The 24463-nt window shown below is 39.7% G+C and overlaps 2 protein-coding genes and 1 long non-coding RNA gene across 4 annotated transcripts in view; 2 read left to right on the top strand and 1 right to left on the bottom strand.

Annotated features, from left to right (window-relative positions):
* Window positions 1-24463, top strand: part of NF1 (neurofibromin 1) — a gene marked incomplete at its 5' end in the record, with an annotated part of 159497 nt that overhangs the window by 90483 nt on the left and 44551 nt on the right. The window contains 4 exons of the mRNA XM_018570336.1: window positions 940-1086; window positions 1171-1281; window positions 21598-22030; window positions 22441-22781. Of these exons, the coding sequence (XP_018425838.1) occupies window positions 940-1086; window positions 1171-1281; window positions 21598-22030; window positions 22441-22781 (1032 nt within the window). The remainder of the gene's footprint in view (window positions 1-939; window positions 1087-1170; window positions 1282-21597; window positions 22031-22440; window positions 22782-24463) is intronic.
* On the bottom strand, window positions 3050-5248 carry OMG (oligodendrocyte myelin glycoprotein). Of its 2 annotated transcripts, none has more exons than XM_018570338.1 (2): window positions 4959-5248; window positions 3050-4556 (listed from the first exon to the last, which is right to left on the bottom strand). In XM_018570338.1, exon 2 carries the CDS (start codon window positions 4542-4544, stop codon window positions 3261-3263), a length of 1284 nt encoding a protein of 427 aa, XP_018425840.1. In that variant the 5' UTR covers window positions 4545-4556; window positions 4959-5248; the 3' UTR covers window positions 3050-3260. The 2 variants fall into 2 exon arrangements, with proteins under 2 accessions (XP_018425840.1, XP_018425839.1); XM_018570337.1 differs by having other exon boundaries at window positions 3050-4550.
* Window positions 3333-21016, top strand: LOC108798579. Its single transcript, XR_001941962.1, has 3 exons — window positions 3333-3410; window positions 13364-13373; window positions 21005-21016. It is a non-coding gene; the product is annotated as an uncharacterized LOC108798579 (long non-coding RNA).

The raw sequence follows: 24463 nt of genomic DNA, 5'->3' as shown, positions 1-24463 counted from the left end.
GTATTTTGGGGTATCTCTAAATTGATGACCTGTGGGGGCTTTTAAAGCGTCTTCTATGGACTTTTTGGGGTACTGGGGTTTTTTGCCGTTTTACGGATGCACGCAATTTGTAACCTGGGCATGTTGGGTATCGTTTTACTCGTTGTAACCTCATCTTTTATATTTCATTTAAAAAATGGGTATTTTGTTGTGTTTTGGGGTATTTAATTAAATTTTTCACTAAATATTGGGGTTTAATAAGGAGTTGCGCTAATATTGCGCAACATAAAAATTTGCAACTACCACCATTTTATTCTATAGGGTCTTGGCATTCAGAAAATATATAATGTTGGGGGGTTTTAAGTAATTTTCAGGCCTAAAATGTGGAATATAACATGGCTAAAAAAAAATGAAAAAAAGGCCTCCATCATGAAGGGGTTAAAGAAAGGAGAAATGTATAGGGGGAAAAAAACAGATTTGTTTTAATGTTTCAGTGGCCGGCCTTTTTGCAGTAAAAAGACTTTAAAAAAAAAAAAAAAAGGAGGAAGGAACTTCAATATGTGCGTTATACGGTTCGGGTATACAGTTGAGTTATACTTAATCATTTAAAACTAGTTTAGTTTCACTTCACTATTTTTTCTCTTTTAATACTTGGTGTTTCTTTCTCTATTCCTATTTAAGGTTGGTTGGTTGGTTTTTGTATCTTCTTCTTTTTTTTTTTTTTTTTAAATTTCTTATGTCTTTCTTTGGTTATGATACTATAAAAATACCATGCGAAGCAGGGTTTTCTAATGTCTATTTGTGCATGAGTCTACTGTTCTTTGACATAGTGGTTGATGTGTTTTTTGACTGAGTTCTGTTGTTACCTTGAGAAGAATCCTCGTTTTGTAAATGTTAAATAATTTATTTTAAAAAAAAACCTCCAGTTTAGATTGAATAGTTCTTGTTTTTATTCTTAAGGGACCACAAAGCTGTTGGAAGGAGACCATTTGACAAAATGGCAACTTTACTGGCCTATCTTGGACCTCCAGAACACAAGCCTGTGGCAGACACTCATTGGTCAAGTCTGAATCTCACAAGTTCCAAGTTTGAAGAATTTATGACTAGGTAACTACAGAATCTTCCTACAGAGAATGTCTCTTGGCTTTTTTTTCTGCTCAGACTAATTGATCTGTACCCCCACCCATATAGGCATCAGGTACACGAGAAAGAAGAATTTAAAGCATTAAAAACTCTAAATATATTCTACCAAGCAGGGACATCAAAAGCTGGAAATCCTGTTTTCTACTATATAGCAAGACGGTGAGTTGCACTTGATGGATCATATGTAAAAACGGCTGTCATTTTGTTGTGGGGTTTTAAATTTGAGTCCAACAAAGTTTGAATTGCCGAACAGATACTGTGTTTGATCTTCATCACCTTGGCAGTAAGATACTGGGCATATGTAAAGTAATAAAGCTGCTAGTTTCTAATATCTCATCAGTTGCAACAAAGAACATATTTTGAGTTTTCAAGAATCATCATTAAAATGTTATAGAAATGTTGGGGTTTTGGGGATATGCAGTATTGATCAAAGTGGGCTTATGCTTTTTTATGAAAAGTAAAATCTTGCAGTAAAAGAGTTATTGGTGTAGAGTTTAAAATTCAATATACAAATGTTCTAAGGTAGTTTAAAGTGGAGTTAGGATCCAAAGTAATTATGCACTGTCCTATAGCCCCCAACACAGCCAAAATGGAAGATTCTTCAGAAAAGTGTTTTATGTGGCAATGGGCTCAATTATTGAAGTTTTACACAAGCTTCAGAATTACAGCCGTGTGACTGTCATTTTTCAAATGTTGTTGACCTAGCTGAAAATAACGGTCACTCTTATGAACATAAGAATCCTTGCCTTGATGATTTAGCTGTGTAAATTAATCCTAAATTTACAAAAATTGGGCCCTGGCTTTTCTGGTTACAAGCGGCTTCGGGAGGTCACTGCCTTGCTGGTGCTTAGGACTAAATAAGAGTGATATTCTTTGCATGTTATCAAAATGTTATCACTCTAATAATTTTTACAGACGCAACACAATTGCATAGTTCTAAGACATTTTACCATGCAACATTCTGTTCATTGATCCTATAGAAAAAATATTGCCAACTGCCTTTTCTAAACCGCCTTTAGTAAACAGTACCTAACAAAGAACAAGCTGCTGCATTAGGTTAGGGTAATTAAAATACTATTTTTAGGCATGGCACTCTCCAGGACTGGAGGGAGGGGACTTGCTAGGCATAAAAGATTAGCATGCAAGCCCAACTGTATGCACTATCAAAAGCAAGTCAGTGGCATGTTTCATTTGATTTCAATATTATGTAACATTTAGTATTTCAGATTTTCCATTTGCCTGCTAGCAATAAAAGGAAAAAGAAACCCAGTGGTAGTCAGTTTGGTATTTAGAGCTAACAACTCTCTATCTATAACTTTGGTGATTGGCTACTCAGGTACCCAGCACTGCATCATAGGAGGAAAGGGATCGCATGTTTCTCATACCTTAAGGTATAGGGAGAGAGAGGAGAATTAAGTAAACCCATTTCCTTGCCCTGTATGGGAAACGACAGGTTCACTCTCTTGGCAGCAGGTCCTTTACTTAAAACTGTCTACATGTATGTTAATTTTTTTTTTTCCAGAACATCTATAGCTGTTCTTGTGTTACTCAAATATTTGTTATTCAACCAGATCTTACAATACTGCCGAGATCCGCCGACCTGGCTTATTGACAGTGGACTCTGCCTATCTAGACAGCTGTTTCCACCCCTTCCCCCCCATTCATTCCTACAGTGAGCGCTGGAGGACCGGAGAGGGGGGAACATCTGCGGGTGTGTTGAATGACTGTCACCGCTCTCTGTAGGGAGATGATCGGGAAGCGACGGTATGTGTTGGCTTACTTCCCGATCTATAGAGTCAACGTGCGAGTGTTTTTTTTTCACTCACCTCATAGTTCTCCTTTATCATATACACCTTTGATCTTATCACAGGAAACTAATTTTTTTTTAAACTTTCAGTTAAACAGTGAACACATCCAGAAATATTTTAAACATTTATTGTATGAATATGCATTACATATATAGATTAAACGTTTGTGCATTAGTACAGAGATATTAAATGATTCACATTCAGTTTTCATTAAAGCAGTGCTGGTTTGTAAATCTTTAAATCCTTGGCAGAGTTGGCGACAGAAATGCAGACTTTAGCTCATCAAATAGCTTTCAAACCTTTCCCCGTTCCCTATTTTGTGGCATGCCGTTAAACAGTCCTCAGAACAAGGAAGATTATGAAAAAGGGAATTGCAGTGCACTTCTCTTTCTGTACAGCTGATGAGGGTGCATGATCATTCAGTTGTACTGTTGTGGCTTGTATCTCAACAGATACAGTTGTGCTTGGCAGGGTTAAATTGTTATCATTATTTAATATATTATCAAAGCTCACGATAACCGTGGAATCATACAAGTTAGTTTCCTGCATTTCATTGGAATTCATTTGATTGTCTATTTCATTCCCAAAAGTATTAAACTCTAAATGAATCATTCCATCTGCAGAATTTTCATCAATCATTACAGAGTCCTCTGTGCTTGCATGTAGAATGCTGCTTGTATTAACCGGGGCTGCAGTTAAATCCTCTGGGTATTGTACATTTTTGTACCGCTTAGGCTCTTGCACTTCTAACAAAAGCGAATGGCTTGTAGTAAACAGTGGAATGTTGTCAGTTGTGACTTCACTTTGTGCTTCATATTCAGTTGAAAATTGCTTGGTAAATTTATATCTTTCCTTGGCACATGGAGAACCTATTACATTATTGTTTTCTTCCACCCATGTCATAACATAGTTCATATCTTGCATGTCTTTGCAGGACCATGGGTTGTTGTACAGGGTGATCTCTATTAAATGCGTCAGGTGGTCTAAAGCATTGGTTGGTATATAGGTGAATCTATTGTTGTGCAGATACAGTTTCTGAAGCTTTGGCATTCTCATCAGTGTTCCTGGCAATATCTGTATTAAAGAATTATTGGATAAATCTATTGTTAGTATATTACTTGGCATATTGGTCGGTACAGTCCAAAGCTGGTTGTAGCTTAGATTCAGAAGCTGCAGACTAATCAGTGTATTGTTAATAAACACTGTCCTCTGCAGGCTGTTTTTGGAGATATCAAGCACTTTTAGGTTCCACTGGTATGCAGTATCCAATTTATGAAGCACTTTGATGCTGTTGTTTGAAGCATATAATGCCCAAAGAGACCTTGGCAAATGGGAAGGGAGGTGGTTAAGCAAGTTGTGGGACAGGTCAATAAATCTCAGGTTAGTAAACCTAGTCAATTGATGGTCTATATTAGATAGCTGGTTGAAAGACAAGTTCAGATGTATGATATTGTCCTGGAGTCCATGTGGCAATGCAGTCAGGCTGCTTGCTGAACAGTCAACATTTCTGTTTTTCATGATGCAAGTACACTTCAAGGGGCAGAGACAGAAGATGTTTGGTACAGAACATAAAAGAATCAGGAGTCCTGGTGAGGGCTTGATTTGGTAATCCATGCTTACCTGCAATCAAATTTTCAGTAGACACCTTCAATATCGGCACACATACATTTAAAAAAAAATCAAACTACAGTGATCTCCAAAGAGTTTGTTTAGCTTCATTAATTACAAAAAGAAACAATATATATTTACATTTGTTCAAATTGTATAGATTTGCCTTGAATTGTAATATGTATACATTCAAAAAAGTTATATCTAAAACACGTTAGCTTTTACACTTTCTTTCCCAGTCCTTCAGGTACTCGGTAAATGAGATCAGCATTCGACTTCTTTTTTTTTGCTGCACTTCATGTTCGGAATGTTATCTCCATGAGGCACTGGCTTCTAATGTTACTGCAGCAAATAGTACATTAGTGACATGAATAGATCATTGCATGACCTTTAATGTGTTAAGTCATAAATAAAACTTACCACTTAGTCTTCCCATTCAGAATCAATACATAGCTAATGCGGATGGTGCGATCAGCTGAAGGGCATTAATCCAGCTCTTGCTTAAGGACGCTTGATGCTGGTAGTTGTGCTTGTGCCTTTCAGCTGCATTGTGCTGCTGTGAGCTGGAGCTCTGCATCCATCTGATCAGCTATTCAGAGGACTGCAGAGCAGATTCTAGTGCTGACTCAAATTTATTGAGAACATTGCATAGCCAATCCGGCAGACAGTCTGATCTCTAAACTGGGAGAGAGCACTGGGACAAAAGATTTCCATGTCTATTATTATTTAAACTCAGTGCTTCTGAGTTTAAATAACACTATGAATAGCCAAAATAATTTGATAAGAAGAATCATTTACTTTCCTGCACCAGTTATAAAGATATGCTACTTAAAGCATGATTTAGGAATGTTGATTGATAGACATCATTTTACAGCAGTATAAATCTCATGTCGAGATGTAAATTGAACTTGAGACACTGCATATTTCAGATATGTACATGGAATGGACCATTATGAGAATCCAATTTTGTCTACCAGCTATGATGACTAAGCATACTATCCATGAGCTGAGACCCACCCTTACCCCTTTCACTCAGACTTTCTTAGAAATTCTACCTGATCAGGTGCTTGGTCTACTGTTCACTTTTGTGGGAGGGAAATAGCGCAGGAAAGTGTATTTCAATTGAGTTATGTGCTTGATTCCTGGCTATCTTTTACTTTTTATATTACGTAAAGATGGTGTGGCTAAATTATCTTCTACTTTATTAACTTTGATTCCGACGACCTGTTGTATGCATTTTTCCCCCCAAAGTATTCTTATGCTACTAGTGCATATATAGTATTCAGGTAATGATGTTATGTCCTCAGATCAATGGGTGGCTGGAGTAGAAGCAGAGACTGGAAGGGAATGTGTATTTTTAAATGTATTTATATGTATTTATATGCACATATATTGAGTTATTACTGTTTGTGATTGAAATCTTTGTGGAATTCACATGCTTGAGTATGCTGGGTATATATGTTTACTATATGATACTGCCTAACTACTTAGGCCCCATTCACACCAGTGCAGCAGCAGTTCAGCGTGGTCTCTGCGCAATTTTTGAAACTGCATTTTTGAGCGTTTTTAATTGCGTTTCAGCGCTGAAATACAATTAAAAACGCCCCAAAACTTCTACACTGATCAGTGTGTTTTCATTGAAATCTATATGGAAACCGTGCTGATCAGTGCAACAAAAGTAGCACAGGGAGCATTTTGGGCGGCAGGCGTTTCAAATCGCACGGATCCTCACGCTTGCATGAATGGTCCCCATAAGAATGTATGGGATTGTTCATTTAGGTGGTTCAGCGTGGAAAGATCCGCACAACCAAAATACTCTGGTGTGAACGGGGCCTTGAAGGCACTGTCTTTTGTCCACTCAGATCAAAATGACACATCTGTCACTTACTGTGGAGATAATATATTTCCAGATTTAGAAAATTGTAAATAGTGTGCCTTGTACACAGACCGATGTGTAACACAGAAACGTTGAGTGAATATGAATAAGAGATTATAAGTGAATGTTTTCTGTTATTTTATACATATTTCTGTACACTTACTGAACTGGTTTGTTGTGACAAAATAAATAAAAGCATGTGCTGGTACTTCCGTTAAAGAATTTCACTAGAGGTCCGCTGGAGGTGGTGGTAAAAGCTGGTGCTCAAGATCGCATGTACGATTAACAGAATCCGTCATACTAATCGCATTTGCTTGGTATAATGACATCTGGTGAAAGTGTTCATCACTTGGTGGAACTTCTGTTAATGGCAAGGGTTGCATATTCCTTTCTTTTGTGACCAGGAGCTCCTCAATCTGTGGAGGCATTGGAAAATGTAGAAAGTCATCTGGTGGAGGTGGTAGGGAGGTCTCATTATTTAAAGAGTGGCCTTGAGGATGCTGTTTAGATTGTTGTCCTTCAAATGCATCTGATGAAAAGCAAGTTGTTTCACGTGATATGTATGGCAGAGTTGGCATGTTTGTTTTACTGTCTTCTTCTTGCGTACTTCCATCTTCAGAATGTTCTTGACTCATGCTTTCATTAACATGACCTTTATGTGGCGCCTGTACGTCATTGAGTACTATTGGGGCTGTACTTATACTTGAGAGTGACCTGTGTCTACCTAGGATACATTCATTTATTTTAATATCTTCATGGATGTTTCCATCTGCCAATGGGGATGGTCCTGCCCAATTCTGGTCGGCGGTATCCTCCTTTTTAAAATACTTCCTTATCGCAATGCCAGCTATTGCTAGTAACATCAGTATTAAAAGAATTCCAATAATAAGTGCTGCCAGCCAGAGGTATTTTTCAGATTCCTCCCCTTCTGATACTACTTTATCCATAATTTGTAAATTATTTTACCTAGGAATTAAAAGTAAGGTAATTTGTCAGTTAAAAAAAATATATAGCTTACGGTTCTCCAGCACAAATCTTGCACAATACTTTTCTACGACATACTTTTGATATGTGAATAGACTCTTAAGCTGGCCATACACAATGTATTTTGGGTGGTTCTTAATAAACCTACTGAAATTCCTTCAGTGGTTGGCCCTGCCTGCCACTTCTTAACTTAGACTGAAATATCAAAGCAGCCTGGTGCAAAAATTGTCGGCACAACAAAAAAAATGGATAGGTGTGTGGCTAGCTCTATGTACTCCTGTGACCCAAAGCCAGCATATAGCAGCCAGCATATAGCAGCCTGCTATATGTTGACAGCGCAGAGCGGTGCTGCAGCCATGAAGGAATCCGACCATATTGTCAGGACCCAACCCCTGACTGATTGACAGCTAGCTTTGCCTCTGGCCACCACCTCCCCTGTCTGTCCCTCCAGTGAGCACTGGAGGGACAGAGGGGAATTTCTGTAAGGAGCATTTACTGACAGTCAAGGCTCTGCAGGGAAGAAGGCCGGGAGCCGATCGATCAGCGTTTCCTGTTCGCTCAGCTCTTGATCTATGTGACAGCTACAGTGTCCCATTCCGACTCTAAGTATTGGGAAGAGTATATTTTGGAGAGATAAATATATACCACTCGAGGCTGTTTAAACTTCATTCACAGCACTGTTTTCTACCCTCACATGGAGATGCTTTGTATTAGACAAACTCCACCACCATTAGCTTCTGCTTTTCCTGGCAGTAATAGAAATTGGATATATTGTGCACCCTCTGTCATTTACACCGTCCCTCTTCTTTTTTTCTTCAGAAGATTCAAATGACTGATATTTTGCTGAGCTCACTTGCTCTCTACTTATTTATTATTATTATTATTATTTTTAAATAGTTGCATAACTGTGATTGCAAAGAGAGCCAGTGAATTATTGGGCAGTAATTCTGAATGTCCATAGTTACATATGTCAGCCCTCAGCTCTGACTGCTTCTATCTTGTCTTTATCCTGATAGCACGTACTAAACCTGAACAGGGTGGCTTGTGCTTATAAGTATCACATAAGAGATGTGTTAAGTTTGAGGTACAAGCTTCTGCTATTTGATACGATTTTACTCAGTATGCCTAGTGCAGGTACCAGGTGTTAGTCTAACCCCTGTGAAGTAGCCCCCTACCCATACATGGAAAATAGCTAACTTGAACCTACTAAAAACCTTTAATAATAAGGAAAAGTATACTTACCACAGACCATGGGAAGCTTGAGTAATATCACTGGTGCAAAAAGTGTGTTTTCTCTGTTTTTGTTTTGTTTGTTTTTTTGTTGGCCATTATGAATCGGGTTTGGGGGATTTATAGATGGGGACCGATGATTTTTTTTTAATGCAAGGTCCACTGTAAAGTGTATTTCCACTTTTGCAGTTAAGTTTGAGAAAACTCCCTTTTATGTTTGTGTTCTCATTCCCACAGCATAAAAATAATTTTAAAATGTATATATATTTCTTACCTTTTTAGATGTTTTGTTGCAGCATGCAAAATGGCTGAATCCAGGTTTTTCTGAGCACCCTCACTGTGATCCGTCCATATAGAAAGACTTAGGACTGACATTAGTGGATTGTTTCCTCATTAACACTCAATGCAGAAGCAAGACTGTTAATCCTTTTAACCCTTTGTTAGGACAGGCAGTGTTTACATATATACTACTAATTATAATGAACAAACCCCTGACCCCTCACAGTCCCTCCCTCCTAACTTTCCAAAGAAGCAAGTAGAAATTTTAACCATTAAAAAGATAGGAAACCCCAACCCAAGTTAAAGCAATTTAAACTGCAAGAAGCATTTTTAAAATATTTTTTGAGCTTATGCTGTGTGAATGGAAACATGTAACAAATATAAAAGAGGTGTTATCCCAATTTGGCTGGAAAAGTGGAAATATACTTTAAAGTGATACTGAAGGAGTTAAATCTTAAAAATGTATTCAAGTACCCTAACTAACAAAAATGTATCTTATTTGTGTATCACTGGGCTGTAGATCCTCAAATCATTTCTGAATTGGTGCTGACACTGTCCTTCCTTCTGGAGGGTGGCTACTTTAGTTCCCCATGGTCCCTGTGTGTGTTGTAAAGTAGCCACCGCTCCAAGCTTACTCCTGTGATGGGCTACAGTCTGGGATTGTAGACCATCGCAGGAGCGAGCTTGGTGCGGTGACTACTTTACAACACAGGGACCATGGGGAACAAAAGTAGCCACCGGAAGGAAGGACAGTGTCGGCATGAATTCAGAGATGATTTGAGTGATACACAAATATTACAACAACAAAATGTTGCCCAGCACACTCCCCAGCCAGTCTGCACATAAACCACTAACTACTACAGTTAAAAACAGAGGTCTTAGTTGCCCGTCTTCTGCAGAATGTGGAAGCCACACTGCGTCATTAAGGCCCCTCTGTGTAGTGTGCTCCTAACTGATACCCAAATGAGATACATTTTTGTTGTAAAGGTACTTGGAACACATTTTTAAGATTCAACCCCTAAGTTTAGTGTCACTTTAAGCTCTAACCCTGGATGATTTGTTATAAGACAGTTTGTACATTATTGCCCATTCTGTTTTGTGACCACACTGTACAGAAATGCATTTTAACTTTATAATCTTCTGGAAACTAGTTTGTCATTGTTATCACAAACCTGTTTTTACTTTGTGGGTAACATTTCCAGTAAGAGCTATTGTAATACTTTTACATAGGTTAGTTAAGTATATTTGGTGACATCCTTTTATCTGCAACTTTAATGTGAAAACCCAAAATTAATTTCCTATAAAATGCAGGAGTTGGACACGCTCGCCTTTAAATTTTGTTCTTATGTGTCCCTGTTGTGATTACTGTAATGTGCATTTCTTTTCTAGAAAGTATGTTCCTGCACTCACTTTTGGACAATTGCCCTTTATATTCAATAATACTTGCAGTCAATGCTAACTAAAGTGTCTTTGTTCATTCTTTCCTCATAAAACTTTTCGATGGCATACCCATATCTCTTATCTGTATGTAGTGAGATTTATTTTTCGTACTGTCAGTCACTCCAGTGGAGTCCCCTGAATTAAATTAATAATGCTACTGAGATACTTAACGGTTTGAAGTAAAAGTGTACTTACCAGTTTTTTTAGATGATTTACAGAGGTATTCTGCTGTGAGTTTGTCAAAAGAAGTGAAATTGAGAAGACTGTTGTTGTGAAGTGCAGTTGTAAAGACTTTATATGGTGAGTCACATCAAAAGGAAGTTCAAGATAGTTTCAGGAAGTGTGTAAAATGTATGTTAAAACATTTTGCAATATCTTTTACTGGAAGTATGCTGCTGATAAGAGTTAAAGCAAAGATGATGATACCTAATGGTGAAGCCCATAGTAACCTCTTCAGTATTATCATGCACCTATTCATAATTGTGCCCAGTGTATAAATGTAAATCACCAGGAATGGACATTTTACAGGTGACCTGAACAGTAGTATTTTTGTACAGTTTCTTTATTGTGGTCATAAATCCATTAAAATCATTTTTGATTAGATGAATCTAAAATATTGCTTAGCAATATTTGTTTTTTTGTTCAGGCAGTAGTTGGAATTTGTTTCTTTTTTTACATATGTTCTAGAGACGGCTTAAAAGTACATATGTGTTCGCCATTGTAGCAAAATTCCCCCTTGCCGAGCACACTCAATACGTAGAGCTGGGTTCCCCTCCCTGCATGTCAGTACTTGACTCCTGCAATGACTGAGGCATGGATGGTAAAAATCTAGCACCAGACCATTCACGCCTACACACTAACCTCCCATAGACTTGAAGAGAACAATGCTCCTGCTATATACAGGTATTTCCCATTTAAGTTTGAGAGAAGTTAGGCAGCCTGGCGTTAGAATTTTAGCGACCATGCTGCAGACATTGCAGAAGTCTTTTAACAGTCTGTTGTGTAAAGCCTGTAGTTTTCAGAGCTGTGCATCTCAAGCTAAATGGGAGACTGGACAGTTTGAAGACTAACATTGTGGTGTTCGACCTAGAAATAATTTTTCTGCCAGATCAGAATAAATAGCTGGGTGAGCCAGTAAAAAGTGGTTTCTTTACTAGGTTTGAACAGTTTTTGCTTTTTTATTTGACATAAAGCTAAATTCCCCTTGAAAACTGACAGATCAATCCCCGCCCTTCCTTTTTTTTTTCTTGTATCTCATATGTTGCGTGAACAGACCACTTGTGCCTGACCAAATTGATATTATACCTGTTCTGTACAAATATATTTATGACCCATTCAGCTTGGTGAATGTAAGTGTAAGGGAATTATTGTTACGTTTCAATTTAGGGCAGTTCATGTAAACAAGCTTGACTTATGTGACGTGATGATGTCGATGTCTGCAGCCTGGAATCCTGTTTGCCCTCTGCTCTCCTAGAGTCTGTCTCCTCATCCGAGTCCTCTTCAGCTATGGCGGGTGTGGCTGGTTCCTCTGCCCTCTCGACTGAGGTTTTTACTACAGTCATGCAAGACTTTATAGCTTCCTAAGTGTCCTTGCGTGTCACTAATCTGACATATCAGTCTGGATGTCGCAACACTTCTTAAAACTCAATCTTTCAAAAACTGAGTTCATGATATTTCCTCCCGTCCGTGCACCTTCCCCAAACGTTTCTCTTGAGATTGTTAACACAACTATCCAGCCCTCCACCATGCCAAGGTCCTAGGTGTCATCCTTGACTCGGACCTAACCTTTCTTCCCCACATTAAATCACTATCCAAATACTGCCGCCTTCACCTTCGTAACATCTCCAAAATATGCCCCTTACTGATGAAACCACAAAATTACTCATCCACTCACTTGTTATCTCTCGTCTTGACTATTTCAACTCTCTCCTCATTGGCCTACCTCTACACAGGCTATCCCCCCTTCAGTCTATCATGAATGCAGTCATTCACCTAACCAACCGCTCAGTGTCTGCAACCCCCCTCTGTTGATCCCTACACTGGCTTCTAATAGCCCAAAGGAAAAATATTAACAACCACTTATAAAGCCATCCACAACTCTGCCCCTGGCTATATCTCAAACCTGGTCTCAAAGTATCTCCCTAACGGTCCCCTTCGCTCTTCAAAATAACTCCTGCTTTCCAGTTCCCTCATCCGGTCCTCCCATGCTCGCCTCCAGGACTTCACTAGAGTCTCTCCCATCCTATGGAACTCTCTACCCCAACCTGTCTGTCTATCTCCCACTTAAGACTCATCTCTTCAGGGAAGCCTATCCCACCTCAACCTAACCACTCAACTATCACTTTTACAAACAATTCATCCGCACACAGCTACCTCCTCATGTATCACTTGCCCCTCCCTTTTAGATTGTAAGCCCTCACGGGCAGGGCCCTCCTTACCATCTTGTCTTGAAGTATATTGTGATTGTAATGTCTTCCTTATATTGTAAAGCTCTACGCAAACTGTTGGCGCTCCTGTATAATAATAATAATGGCCCAAATCACCCAGTTATTTGCCAACTGACGGCAGAGGTCAAAAGCATGCACCTGCATCTCTTCCTATAGATTCTATATCTGATCTACCCGCAGACTTGCTGACCTCTGAGCCCTCGGTCACTGAGACTCTTGTGTTGCTCCAGTCTTTGCCTTAAGAGCTTGGCCCTGAGAAGTTGCAGTTAGGAGACCATTTTGGCTTTTTTTAATGTGGTGCACATCATTTTGAAACTTAGCCTGTTTCTTCTTCCGGAGCTGTTTCCAATCTTGTGTCCTTTAGAGCCCCTAAGGGTGCAAAAATGTTCTCATTCTATGGCTGACTGGATAAAATCCCTTTAACGGTATAATACCACTGCTGCTGTTGATCATTTGTTTTTAGATCACATGGAGCAAATGGCTGTAGCTTTAACTTCAGTTGTTAGTTTACTGGAGATCTCCCTTACCTTTTGCACCATTTGAACCCATTGCAAAATTTAATTTGCAAGGTTGTTTCTTGTAGCCATCACCTCTGCAAGGTGAGTAGTTCAACTGGTGGCCCTATCCTGCAAGGAACCTTTTATGGTGGAACAAGGTGGTGTTGAGGCCCAGGGCTTGATTTTTATCTTGCACTTAAACCACGGTATGGTTCTTATGTCCCTCCATCTTGCTCCAGTTCACTAAAATAAAAATTTGCTCCTATGCCCAGATGTGGTTTGGGCTTTGAGTCGCTCCTCCTTTCAGAGAGACTGATTGAAAAAAAAAATTGTATTTTTGTTCTCACTGTAAAAAACTTTTCTTGGTGTCCATTAATGCCTCATGCACACACACGCAAGAGCAAAATTGTATATTGCGTGTATGAGTGTATGTACGCACGTCTATATGCGTGCACTATATACAGTCCCAGAATAGCGTAAAGATTCGCTGTTTTTGCGCATCTTTACGCTACGCAGATATACGGCTCCATGCGCAGCTATGTGTATGGATCCATTTGCATATGGGTCAATATGCGCGTACGCACATATACGCAGCGTATTGTACGGCAGTGTGAATGAGGCCTAAGATACAAGCCCCACACCGCAGAGTTTATGATCATGTGCTCAGTACGGCTTTGCTACAAAATGGAGGCATACAGATAGGGGTTATCCTGGGTTGACCCACAGGTTTTTTTGGGCAGTATAGACTAAAGGGGAAAGATGTCTCCCTTAATGGACAGAAAGAAAATAACTTTACGATGAGTACAAAAATCCTCTTACTCGGGGTACAAATCACTGAAGAATTAATGCTGATACACTGGAGACTGGTCAGTGAGGATTAGTGTGCATAATAGGGTTATTGCACATACATTGGAGACACTGAAGTGTAATACATGTAAGCTGAAGACTGCTAACTAAGGATTAATGTGTATATAATCACATTTTAATTCTTGGACATGTATATGTTATATTTTCTCAGAAAGGTGTTTTATAGTCTTACATTTGCTAGTTTAAAGTTGTGCTTTAGGGCTTGTTCACACCAAATGCAGACCAGATCTGCATGAGTTTCTGCACACGCAGTGCAGTGTGTTTTGCCACGTTTTTGATGCGTTACGGGCCGTTTTTGTACAAAAAGGGCTTTCAGGGCGTTTGCATGTGTTCCAGAGCAGAAAAAAATAGGGCATGCTGCAGTTTTTTTACATGCTCTGGAACTGAACGCTGCGGTGGGAACTAGAGCCCAAAATGCCATTGTAATACACTGGACACAGTTTTTTGATCCGGTTTGTAACTGCTCTGCTCCTGGAACGCGCTTGCTGTGAACTAGCCCTAACAGAATTGTTCTTAAAATTGCTGCTTGCATTGTCAATACTTTATAGGCATGTATCCTGTCTTCTAAAGTGGAGTGCAGTACAAAACAGGAGCAGTGACAGATTTCATGATAGAGCAGTGGTTCTTAACCTTTCTAGGGCCAGGACCCCTTGGTAACATTTGCCAAGTTGTGGTGACCCCCAACAGAGTGCTGGACTCCAGAATTAGTAAGGCCCTGGACTTGGGACTAAAAATAGAAGCACACTCACAAGAATACAAGCCCTCCCCAGCCCCTGCTACCTGCTTGCCTGCTCTGTCTCCATGCAGCCTTCTCAGCCCCAGCACTGCTTAGACGCCCGCCTCCTGCAGAGCTCACATTGTATAGGAGGCAGGAGGACAGCAGTGGCTGTGAATAGAAAAGCCCTGCTGTACAAACTGCCCGGCCACTAGATGTCGCTGCAGCGGCCAGGGAGTGTGTATAGCGGCACTTTTATATTCACAGCCTCTGCTGACTGACACTGGCTAAGAGGAGGCTGAGGAGCCTCTCACCTAGCGCAGCAGACTTGGATGCTGCGACCCCCTCAACAGTGAGTTGCGACCCACTTTTGGGTCGTGACCCACAGGTTGAGAACCGCTGTGATAGAGGTTTACTATAAGAAAGTAGCTTAATTCATAATCGTGCATACATGCATGAATTACTTGAATTAATTAATTTGAAGACCATGACTTTTAATAGCCGAAAACAAAATGAATTAAACTAAATATTTGGCACTATCATGTAACTCATTGTCATTTTCTATATTTAAATTTATTTTAAAAAGCTTGTGATTTTACCAAGCCAATAATAAAATATACAGTTTTCTACACAATCAATAGATTGCAATATAAGAAACAATATGAATGTACCTAATTTGTGGTAGTCTTCAAGCTATAGTAAGATTAAAAAAAAAAAAAAGATGTAGAGATTTGCTTGTAATTCAGACTTTTCTCTTCAGACATGGGCTAGACATCTTTGAACACTATTACAGTAAAAACACTGAAGACAAAATATTACCAGTGGAGACTGGTCATAATTTTACAGTAAAATAAAAGTATACGTTTTATTCAATATTGTAAATATCCTTTAGACCTCTACTGTGGATACGATCGTCATAGTTTCATCATTTGTTGAAGTTGTTTTTTTATCCTCAGTGGGTTCTTTTAATTTGTCTAGTGTTGGCACTGTCATAAGCTTGTGCTTCTCATCAGTGATGATTGTCTCTCCCAAAGAAATTTCATCCATGGTTTGATTGGCTGACTTCTTTTGCCATGTCTCCATTCCAGATGACCACAAAATGCTTGATGCATTTAAAAAGTCCCCATTACTTCTTGCATGACGCTTTGATTGTGTTAGCTTGATTTTAAGGCTCGACACTTTATTTGCCAGTGCCACAGAGCATATTATCAGCGCTGCACAAATCAGCACTAACACCGCTATTATAATGGCACATATCATTATTCCTGTTTTATATCTATCATCTTTACAGACGCATGGTGTGCCGGGAGGTAGGTTTGTTGAATAGTTCCCAACATATCGACTCGTAAACCAGAATGGCTTCTTTATTGTGGTGTATGGTGCCATATTTGTCTTTTTTGTAGATTCAGGTGAAATCTTTTGCCTGTTTGTTGTCTTTGTAGATTCAGGTGCAATCTTTAAAATGACTGTTGTCATCATTGTGGATTCTGGTGTGTATAAACCCTGGTTTACTGACTGACTTTCAGTGGTAAATGGTGAAGTAATATTAGTATTATTAGGCCAGTTTATGCCCCAGATGTTGGATGTTCTGTTTACATCTGTTAAAATAGTCTTATTTTGGAAACCAGTAAGATATGTTTGGTTTACTTCTGCTTTACAACCGAAGGAAAGCAGCAGTATTGCAAGATGGAGATGGAACGGCATTCTCTTCAAAGTTACAGTTGGTTAGCTGTGGGGAAAAACCTTGCATTGTTAACGCTGCTTTTGCAGATAGTGAAACATGCATGTATATTTATAACAACCAAATTGTCCATCTTACTATATAAGGTATATGAAGTAGTAACTCCAGTAAGTTCTAGATTTCAGTTTACTAAGGGCCACCTAGCTGCGTGAGTGACAGCTGGCTCTGCCTATCTAGAGGCAAAGCCAGCTGTGCCCGCCCCCCTCCCCCGTCCGATAAGCCAGTCAGCTCTGGAGGATCGGACAGGGGAGGGGGGGGGAATCCCTGCAGGTAGCCATGAGTGACAGTCACGGCTCTCTGCAGGGATAGATTGAGAAGTGAGCGAGCGACGGTATGTGTTCGCTCACTTCCCGATCTACTGAGCCGACCTGTGACGGTTTTATTGTCACAGGTCGGCTCAGATTATGACACTGAGTGAAAATCACTCGGCTCATAATTCTCCTTTAAAATGATGCATGTTTAGATGTGTCTGTCCCTTGTTTATTGATAGTCTTTTGGAGTAGCCAGTGAGATTTCTGCAAATAAATGCGTCATATTTACATGTTTTGGTGCGTTTAGAAGCTCAAATCAATTCCTGGACGCACCTGGCTTCTATTTTATCTAAACCCAGCTAAAACTGAGTGCAGATAAAAGCATCTAAACGCAAGGTGTGAAAAGATCCATTGGAAACCATTCGATGCAAATACATGTGGTTTAGAAAACCATTTTAAGAGTACTATGACCAAACCTTTTTTGGCCGCAATTCTCTTCAGGGTCACAGGCGGACATTTACTAATGTCCTCCTGTGACCCAAAACTCAGCAAATAGCAGGCTATTGCCTACTATATGCTGACAGCGCAGAACCATGCTGCAGCTGGGAAAGGCCTGACGATATTGTAGCGATCAGCCCGGCTACCTTATTGACAGCTGGCTCTGCCTCTCTAGAGCCAGCTGTGCCTGCCTTCCTGTCCCTCTAGTCAGTGATGGAGGGACGGAGAGGGGAGGGAGCGGTGACTGTCAGGGAGAAGATCATGAACGGAGCGACCAGCAGTATACCTTGCTCAGTTCTCAAGCAGAGCCGAAGTGTGACAGATTCAGTGTCGCATGTCGGCTCTAACTATGGGGATAAGTGTATTTGCAAGTGAGCAGATATGAAACTTTTATTGCAGAGAGAGATAGTATGCTTGCTAGCATTTTTTTAAAGATAAAATTCTGCTTTAACCTCTTGCCGTCCGCCCGTTAAGAAAAAACGGACGGACGGCAGACTCGCATCAGCGGGTTGCCGTCGCCTGGGAAATTTTGTCGAGCCAAAACTTTGTTTTTTCTAGTTCTGTATAGAGTGGGAAGGATTTAAACAATTGTTGTTTTTTTTTACTGCTGTCTGGGTGCCTGTTAGAGAGAGTTCCCCTAACTTACTGTCCTGCTGACATGTTACCGGACAGCAAGTAAGTGAAAATATCAAACCGCAACTCAGACAGAAATAACAATGGTTTGTTTTTATCAGTGTAGGGGAAAACTAGAACCCCTGCCATAGCAACCAGTCAGGCTCAGGCATACAAAGTCATTGAGACTTGTGCGCAAGCTAGGCTTTGCAGCAAATGTTTTTCAAATTGGTCACATTCACAGACATTTGTTGTATGGTGACGCACACTTTTTCAAGCAGTGCCTGTGCAACACTTTATTATTTCCAGGGAATATTGTTTGTTTTACAGCACTTTTATTCCTATCCTTTATGGAAATTAAGCAAAGCTGGCTTTTGGAGTTTATCCATATTGGAGATCAGTTTTTGAGGACTTCACGTCTAAATTCATTGCACTGCCCTTAGAATTTTTTTCTGGTCTACATACTCATTGTGGGAGGAAATTCTTGGTGACCGTATGTCTGTGTCATTTTTACCAAAAGTGGTAGTATTCCTTTTCGTTTCTTGTTTTAAGATGATATATTCCATACCTGTTTTTTTTTTTTTTCTGGACTCTTCTCCCTATTTTGTTTAATTCAGTTGGTGATTGCTTAAAAGCTGAAATGTAAAGGAATATTCAGGCTGAGAACTGCTGTGTTAAGACAGGCAGTGGATCATAGGTCACCAGAAGTCTGATGCAACAAACCTGTCAACTGCCTGACCTCAATCACTCAGTCCTGCAAATGCCAACCTACAGTGTAGCAAGCAAAGGCAACAAACTATCTCTGCAATGATAGCTACAGTGTAGGGCTTAGACAAAGTAAGCCCAAATATGGAGTGAAATAAAGCTCTTTCTTACGGACACCCACACATTTATAACACTTAGAGAACCTTTTGCAGGAATTTGAACATTCAAGCATTACATCTGGTGAATAATTAGAGAATAGAATTAGTACTAATAATTGTGTATGAACTTACCTTAAGTCCTTGTTTAAATCCAGTTAAGGTTCCCTGGTTTCATTTGTTAGACTGCCCTTCTGATTGAAATCTTTTTGTACGCCAAAGAGCAGAAGATTTGTCTTTTTTTTTTCTTCTTTAGTGAAGTTTCCTCAGTGCAAAACCACAGATGACAGACTTCCTGTTCTGTGTTTGCTCATGCTTAGCTTTACTCTAGCATCAAAAAGGGAACCTGCCCATAGCTTTGGGCTGTATGTAATGCTAGCATTAATGCTGCAAACTTCAACAAAACAAGTGTAAAAAGTGATCAGTGGTTTCATCTTTTTGTAGCTGGGGGTGACTAATTTGTAAGGAGTGTTTTATGTGTCGCTGCTGAGTCAGGAAAGCAAGGCACAAGGGGCAATAGTAAACTTGTACTAACTGACAAACAATCTGCTTAGTGATAAGACATCCTGTGAGTGTTTTGCAAAAGCACATCCGTGATGGCAGTTGAAAATAGGAATTTACCTTGCCCTAGTGTCCAGTAGTGTTTGCTGCCTTCTCTGATTTTCTTTTTTTCTTCTCGTCTGGCTGCCGTGCCACTTTGGATATCAACGTGTTTGTATGTATATAGACACGATTGTCTGTTATACCTGAGGATAGTAGACACCACTTAGCAGTTTGAAATGTATTTATTTCACTGTCGGGCCCTGCTCTGCATTTTTTACCTCGGGTGGCCAGACCATTTTTGCAGCTTCTCACATTTGATAATTTTTCACTTACAGCTTTCAGAGTTTGCATCAGAGAGCATGCATTTTCTGACTTAAAAGAGCCAATAGAATAAAAAGATGGTGCTGCCGGTTTTGTACGTCCCTTCTTTGATTAAAAAATACACTACAATAATTTTTGGTGCACACAAACACATAACTTATAAAATTACTACAAAATCTAAAGCATAAAATGTTAAACGGAGACAAAAACAAATATCTGTAAATTGTGTCTTTTTGTGAAGTGGTGGAAACTGCATATCTGTAAGTTACACTTAAAACCTGGATATTTCCTTCACACTTATGTGGTGTGGTAATGCACAATCTGCAGTACTGTTAGCTTTGAATGACACCCTAACGCACATTGCCTGTGCACCTAAACGCATATGCTTTAATGCTCATCATATTGTATACATGGGAAACACCTGTGCACTGTGGTGTGCTGCACTGAAAAAAAAAAGTAATGTGTAGTGGGGCATTGGGAGCCAAGGACTGTTACCAGGGGATGCAAAGGCCCCTGATTTACATAAAACACCAATTGTGACAGGTCTGAAATATTAGACTGTGTTGTTTCCCCTTATGTGGTAGAGGAAAAATCAGGGGCACAGTGTCCTCTATCTCCTACTTCCCTGCTGCTCAGAACTTACTAACTCTGAACATGAGTGCTCAACACTGAACACGTCACTTTCACATACTATAAGAAATCGGTAAACATGCCCTCATGTTTACAGATCTCCTTCAGTTTGTGAATGAACACATTAGTTCTCTGTGTACTGGGCTCCTCCGTGTTCATTCACAAACTGAAGGAGAACAGTAAACCGAGTCAAGTATACCGACCTCTCCACTTGCCTCCCTGAAGAGAAAAAACAGCTAAGAAGCCTGGGTACTGGTCTCATTGCTGGTAAGGGCTGGCTGGAATCGAATGGCGAGGAGTGACAACCTAGTGCTATGGAGGGGGTCACTGCAGGGCTGATGGTGGGTGGCTTTACCATTCTATTACCTTACATAAGTCGTCTCAATAATGCGATATCAGCATTACAGCATAATGCATATACAATCAGCAGACTTCGTAGAAAATATTTTGTAGTTAATGTATGGGGGTTCAAAAATTGCAAAAATGTTGTGTTTGGAAAAATTAACAGGAACATGCATTTGTTTCACATCTTTTACCATAAAACTGAGGAAATAAAAATATACAGTATGTAACAAATTTTGCTAGCAAAATAAAGCGTGATCTGTCCTGAAAAAATATGTACAATGCATAGGGGGTAGACTACAGAACCTAAAAGCTATAATGGGTGTAAACAAGACATTGCTAAAATGAAGAAAAATCAATCTGGGTTATTAAGGGAGAAGGCGGCCCAGAGACTCAAGTGGTCATAAAAAGTTCTGGCTTAGCACTTTAAAACATGTTTTAGTACTTTTGAACTTAATTTCCTTAAAGCCGATCTGCTCCCAAGGACAGGAAATATTAGAGCCTTTGTCAGGCCTTTTATTGTCATCTGTGTCCCTAATAATGTGATTTCACCGCACTTCTGAAAGAACAAGGAGTCATGGAAAGTTTGTTCTACATGGATACAGACAACACAAACACATTTGGTACATTAAAGGAGGTTACAATTTCTGAATTTTCTTCAATTGTTTTACATTGTCTGTACCTTCCTGTCTTGGTGATGTCTGCACACACCCTATTTATTGTACCAGCAACACAGGGGGAGGAAATGAAGGATAAGCTTTCAATATGGTCACAATCAGAAGTAAAAGCTGGGCGGAAATGATAAATTTTCCCCACTTTATCCAAAACGAGAAAAAAAAAAATGGTTGGAGTTGGGCTATAAATCTTTTTAGTGATTCCAATATAAAATTATGCCTTTTTTTTTTTTTTTTTTCAATCCCTTGCAGGTTCAAGACTGGTCAAATAAATGGCGACTTATTGATCTACCATGTTCTTCTGACTTTAAAGCCATACTATGCCAAGCCATACGAGATAGTGGTAGATCTTACTCATGCTGGGCCCAGCAATCGCTTTAAAACCGACTTCCTTTCAAAATGGTTTGTGGTTTTCCCTGGCTTTGCATATGAAAATGTGACAGCAGTTTATATCTACAACTGTAACTCCTGGGTGAGGGAGTATACAAAATACCATGAGAGACTGCTAACTGGTCTGAAAGGTAGCAAGAGGTTAATTTTCATTGATCCATCTGGAAAGTTAGCCGAACACATCGACCATGATCAGCAGAAACTGCCAGTTGCCACTCTTGCTTTGGAGGAGGACCTGAAGCTGTTCCATAATGCACTCAAGCTGGCCCACAAGGACACTAAAGTGTCAATAAAAGTAAGTGGAAATTAATATGTATACATATGAAAGTGCAAAAAAAAATAATGTGCCCATCAGGGTGTGCTAACATAAATGTCTTAATAGAAGAGAAAATGGGATGTGTAAACACAAGCACCTACCTATGTATCAACCATAATAACATTACCTGTACTATATCGAACAGTGTGCATATTACATTGAACTCTTCTTCACTTTGCATGCTTATGGATTAATATTACATTTATCATTAGATCAAAAGGATGCTTGAAAACCATTTTTCCATATCATAGGTTAAATTACCAAATAGGAGTTGTATCTCATTTTCTTGTAAACCTTTTGATAAGTTTCTTCATTCAACAAATATCAAATCCCACAGTGACATTTTTCATAAAGCGGTCACTTATACCCGGTTTTCCTTGTGTTTATAGGTGGGTTCTACGGCTGTTCAGGTCACGTCAGCGGAGAGGACGCGGGTTTTGGGCCAATCAGTGTTTCTGAATGACATCTACTATGCTTCAGAGATAGAAGAAATTTGCTTAGTGGATGAGAATCAGTTCACATTGACTATTGCTAATCAAGGAACACCCCTCACATTCATGCACCAGGAGTGTGAAGCCATTGTCCAGTCTATCATTCACATACGGACTCGATGGGAGCTGTCCCAACCAGATTCCATCCCCCAACACACTAAGATCCGTCCAAAGGATGTTCCTGGAACACTACTTAACATTGCATTACTCAACTTGGGAAGTTCTGATCCAAGTCTACGGTAGTCATTTATCTCTCTATAGTTTTAATAATTTTTAAGACATGTTTATGCATTCATGCAAGTGGCCTCCCCTGCCTTTGCCTCGGCCCAGCCTGTGGCCCTTGATCGACCCCTAATAAAGCAACACAGCTTGGCCAAAGTCCTATGATGTTTATGGGCAGAGCCAAGCGCTAGTACTCATTCCCTTGCACGTCCCCTATGATTAGTTGGCTACAAGAGCTGCTGGGACAAGTAGCCCAGGAAAACTGCAGTGACATCAGAAACAGGAGCTGTTTTTCATTATATTTATACACTTTTTAGGGGGTTTTTTTACTATCAGTTTTTTCTTTAAAATTTCATGAGATTCTAGAGTTCATCTTGTAGGACTTTATTCAAGAGAGCAGTGGTCTAAGGTCCTATTTACCCTGTAACACTGTGTGCTGCAACAGATTGTGCACTGGTAGAAAGGAAAGATTTAAGGGTTTGATTACGTCATAACGCAGTACGCTACAACTAATGGTGTACTGGTAGAAAGGTATGATCTAAGGGTCTGTTAATACTGTAACACAGTATTCTGCAAAGGCACTCGCTTCTGTGTGAGGTCCGTTAGGCAGTCTTTTTAAAATGCATGAGCTTTCAATGCATGAAAATATACGGTAGGTATTGTCGTGTTTTTGTTTTTTTTTCACCTCAAGGCAATACAGAGCAAACGCATCTGTGCGTGTTATGCAATGTAGATGCACATTAGAGTGCAATTCACTTTACATTGTAGTATGCAGCTATGCACATCTGCAGTTCATTACTGTGTAATTAGTTTGGTAATGCATGTTTATAATGCAGGTCATGATGCTACAAGTCCTATTAGGTTGTACTTTAGGTGTATTGGTAGAAATGAATGATTTAATTGGTTGTGCTTTGGTAGTACTGCTAGAATAAATCTACAGAATGTAGACAGACAGTTCTTTTCCTAGACACTTTGGTAAGTGAGGTCATAATAATACATTTATGCTGTTGATGATGATTGCTCTATTGGTTACACATGTTAGGAGTAAGGCCCGGTTCACACCTGGGCGTTTTGTAGCGCGTTCCTACGCTCTGCAAAATTCTCAAACACCGAAATCCCATTATTTCCTATGGGTATGGTTCACACCTGGGCATATTACAGGCCGTATGAACGGGCTACAAAACGTCCTACGCCCAAAGAAGTACAGGAGCTTCTTTGGGGCGTATTTGCTGTGCGTATCCATTGAGATACAGCCAGGTAGCCCTCGGAAACGCTCGTTTGTCCCGTGTTTTTTTTACTGCGAATCGCCGTAAAAACGCGATACGCCTAGGTGTGAACCCAGCCTCACTGTTCAAAGTACAGTTGTATTTTTATTTTTTTTCTACACACCTTTGTTTTTTAAACCGATTGTGTTTGCAACTGTGTTCGAGATCTGTCGTCCAGAAAACTGTATGTAGAAAGTTCAGAAGCCATAAAAAAAAGAAATTGTTTAATAATGAATTCCAATAACTGATATAACCAGATTGATTTCAACATTACATTTTAAGCATTATTTCTAGTAACCTCCATTATGGTTATCAGATTGCAAAGCGCATGCAGTCAGTGACATGTTAAATCTGGGATGGCCAACTCTGGCCCTCCAGCTGTAAAGGAATTACAAGTCCCATGAGGCATTGCAAGACTCTTACAGCCACAGGCA

This window comes from Nanorana parkeri, unplaced genomic scaffold, assembly GCF_000935625.1.
Source record: "Nanorana parkeri isolate BGI_ZX_2015 unplaced genomic scaffold, ASM93562v1 scaffold1510, whole genome shotgun sequence".
In the NCBI taxonomy this organism is placed as follows: domain Eukaryota; kingdom Metazoa; phylum Chordata; class Amphibia; order Anura; family Dicroglossidae; genus Nanorana; species Nanorana parkeri.
Note: the sequence above shows the minus strand (reverse complement) of the source record. Positions and strands in the feature narration are given on the sequence as shown.

Excerpts from the sequence above, each read along its gene's own strand:
- OMG (XM_018570338.1), bottom strand. The coding sequence starts at position 4,544 with ATGGATTACCAAATCAAGCCCTCACCAGGACTCCTGATTCTTTTATGT.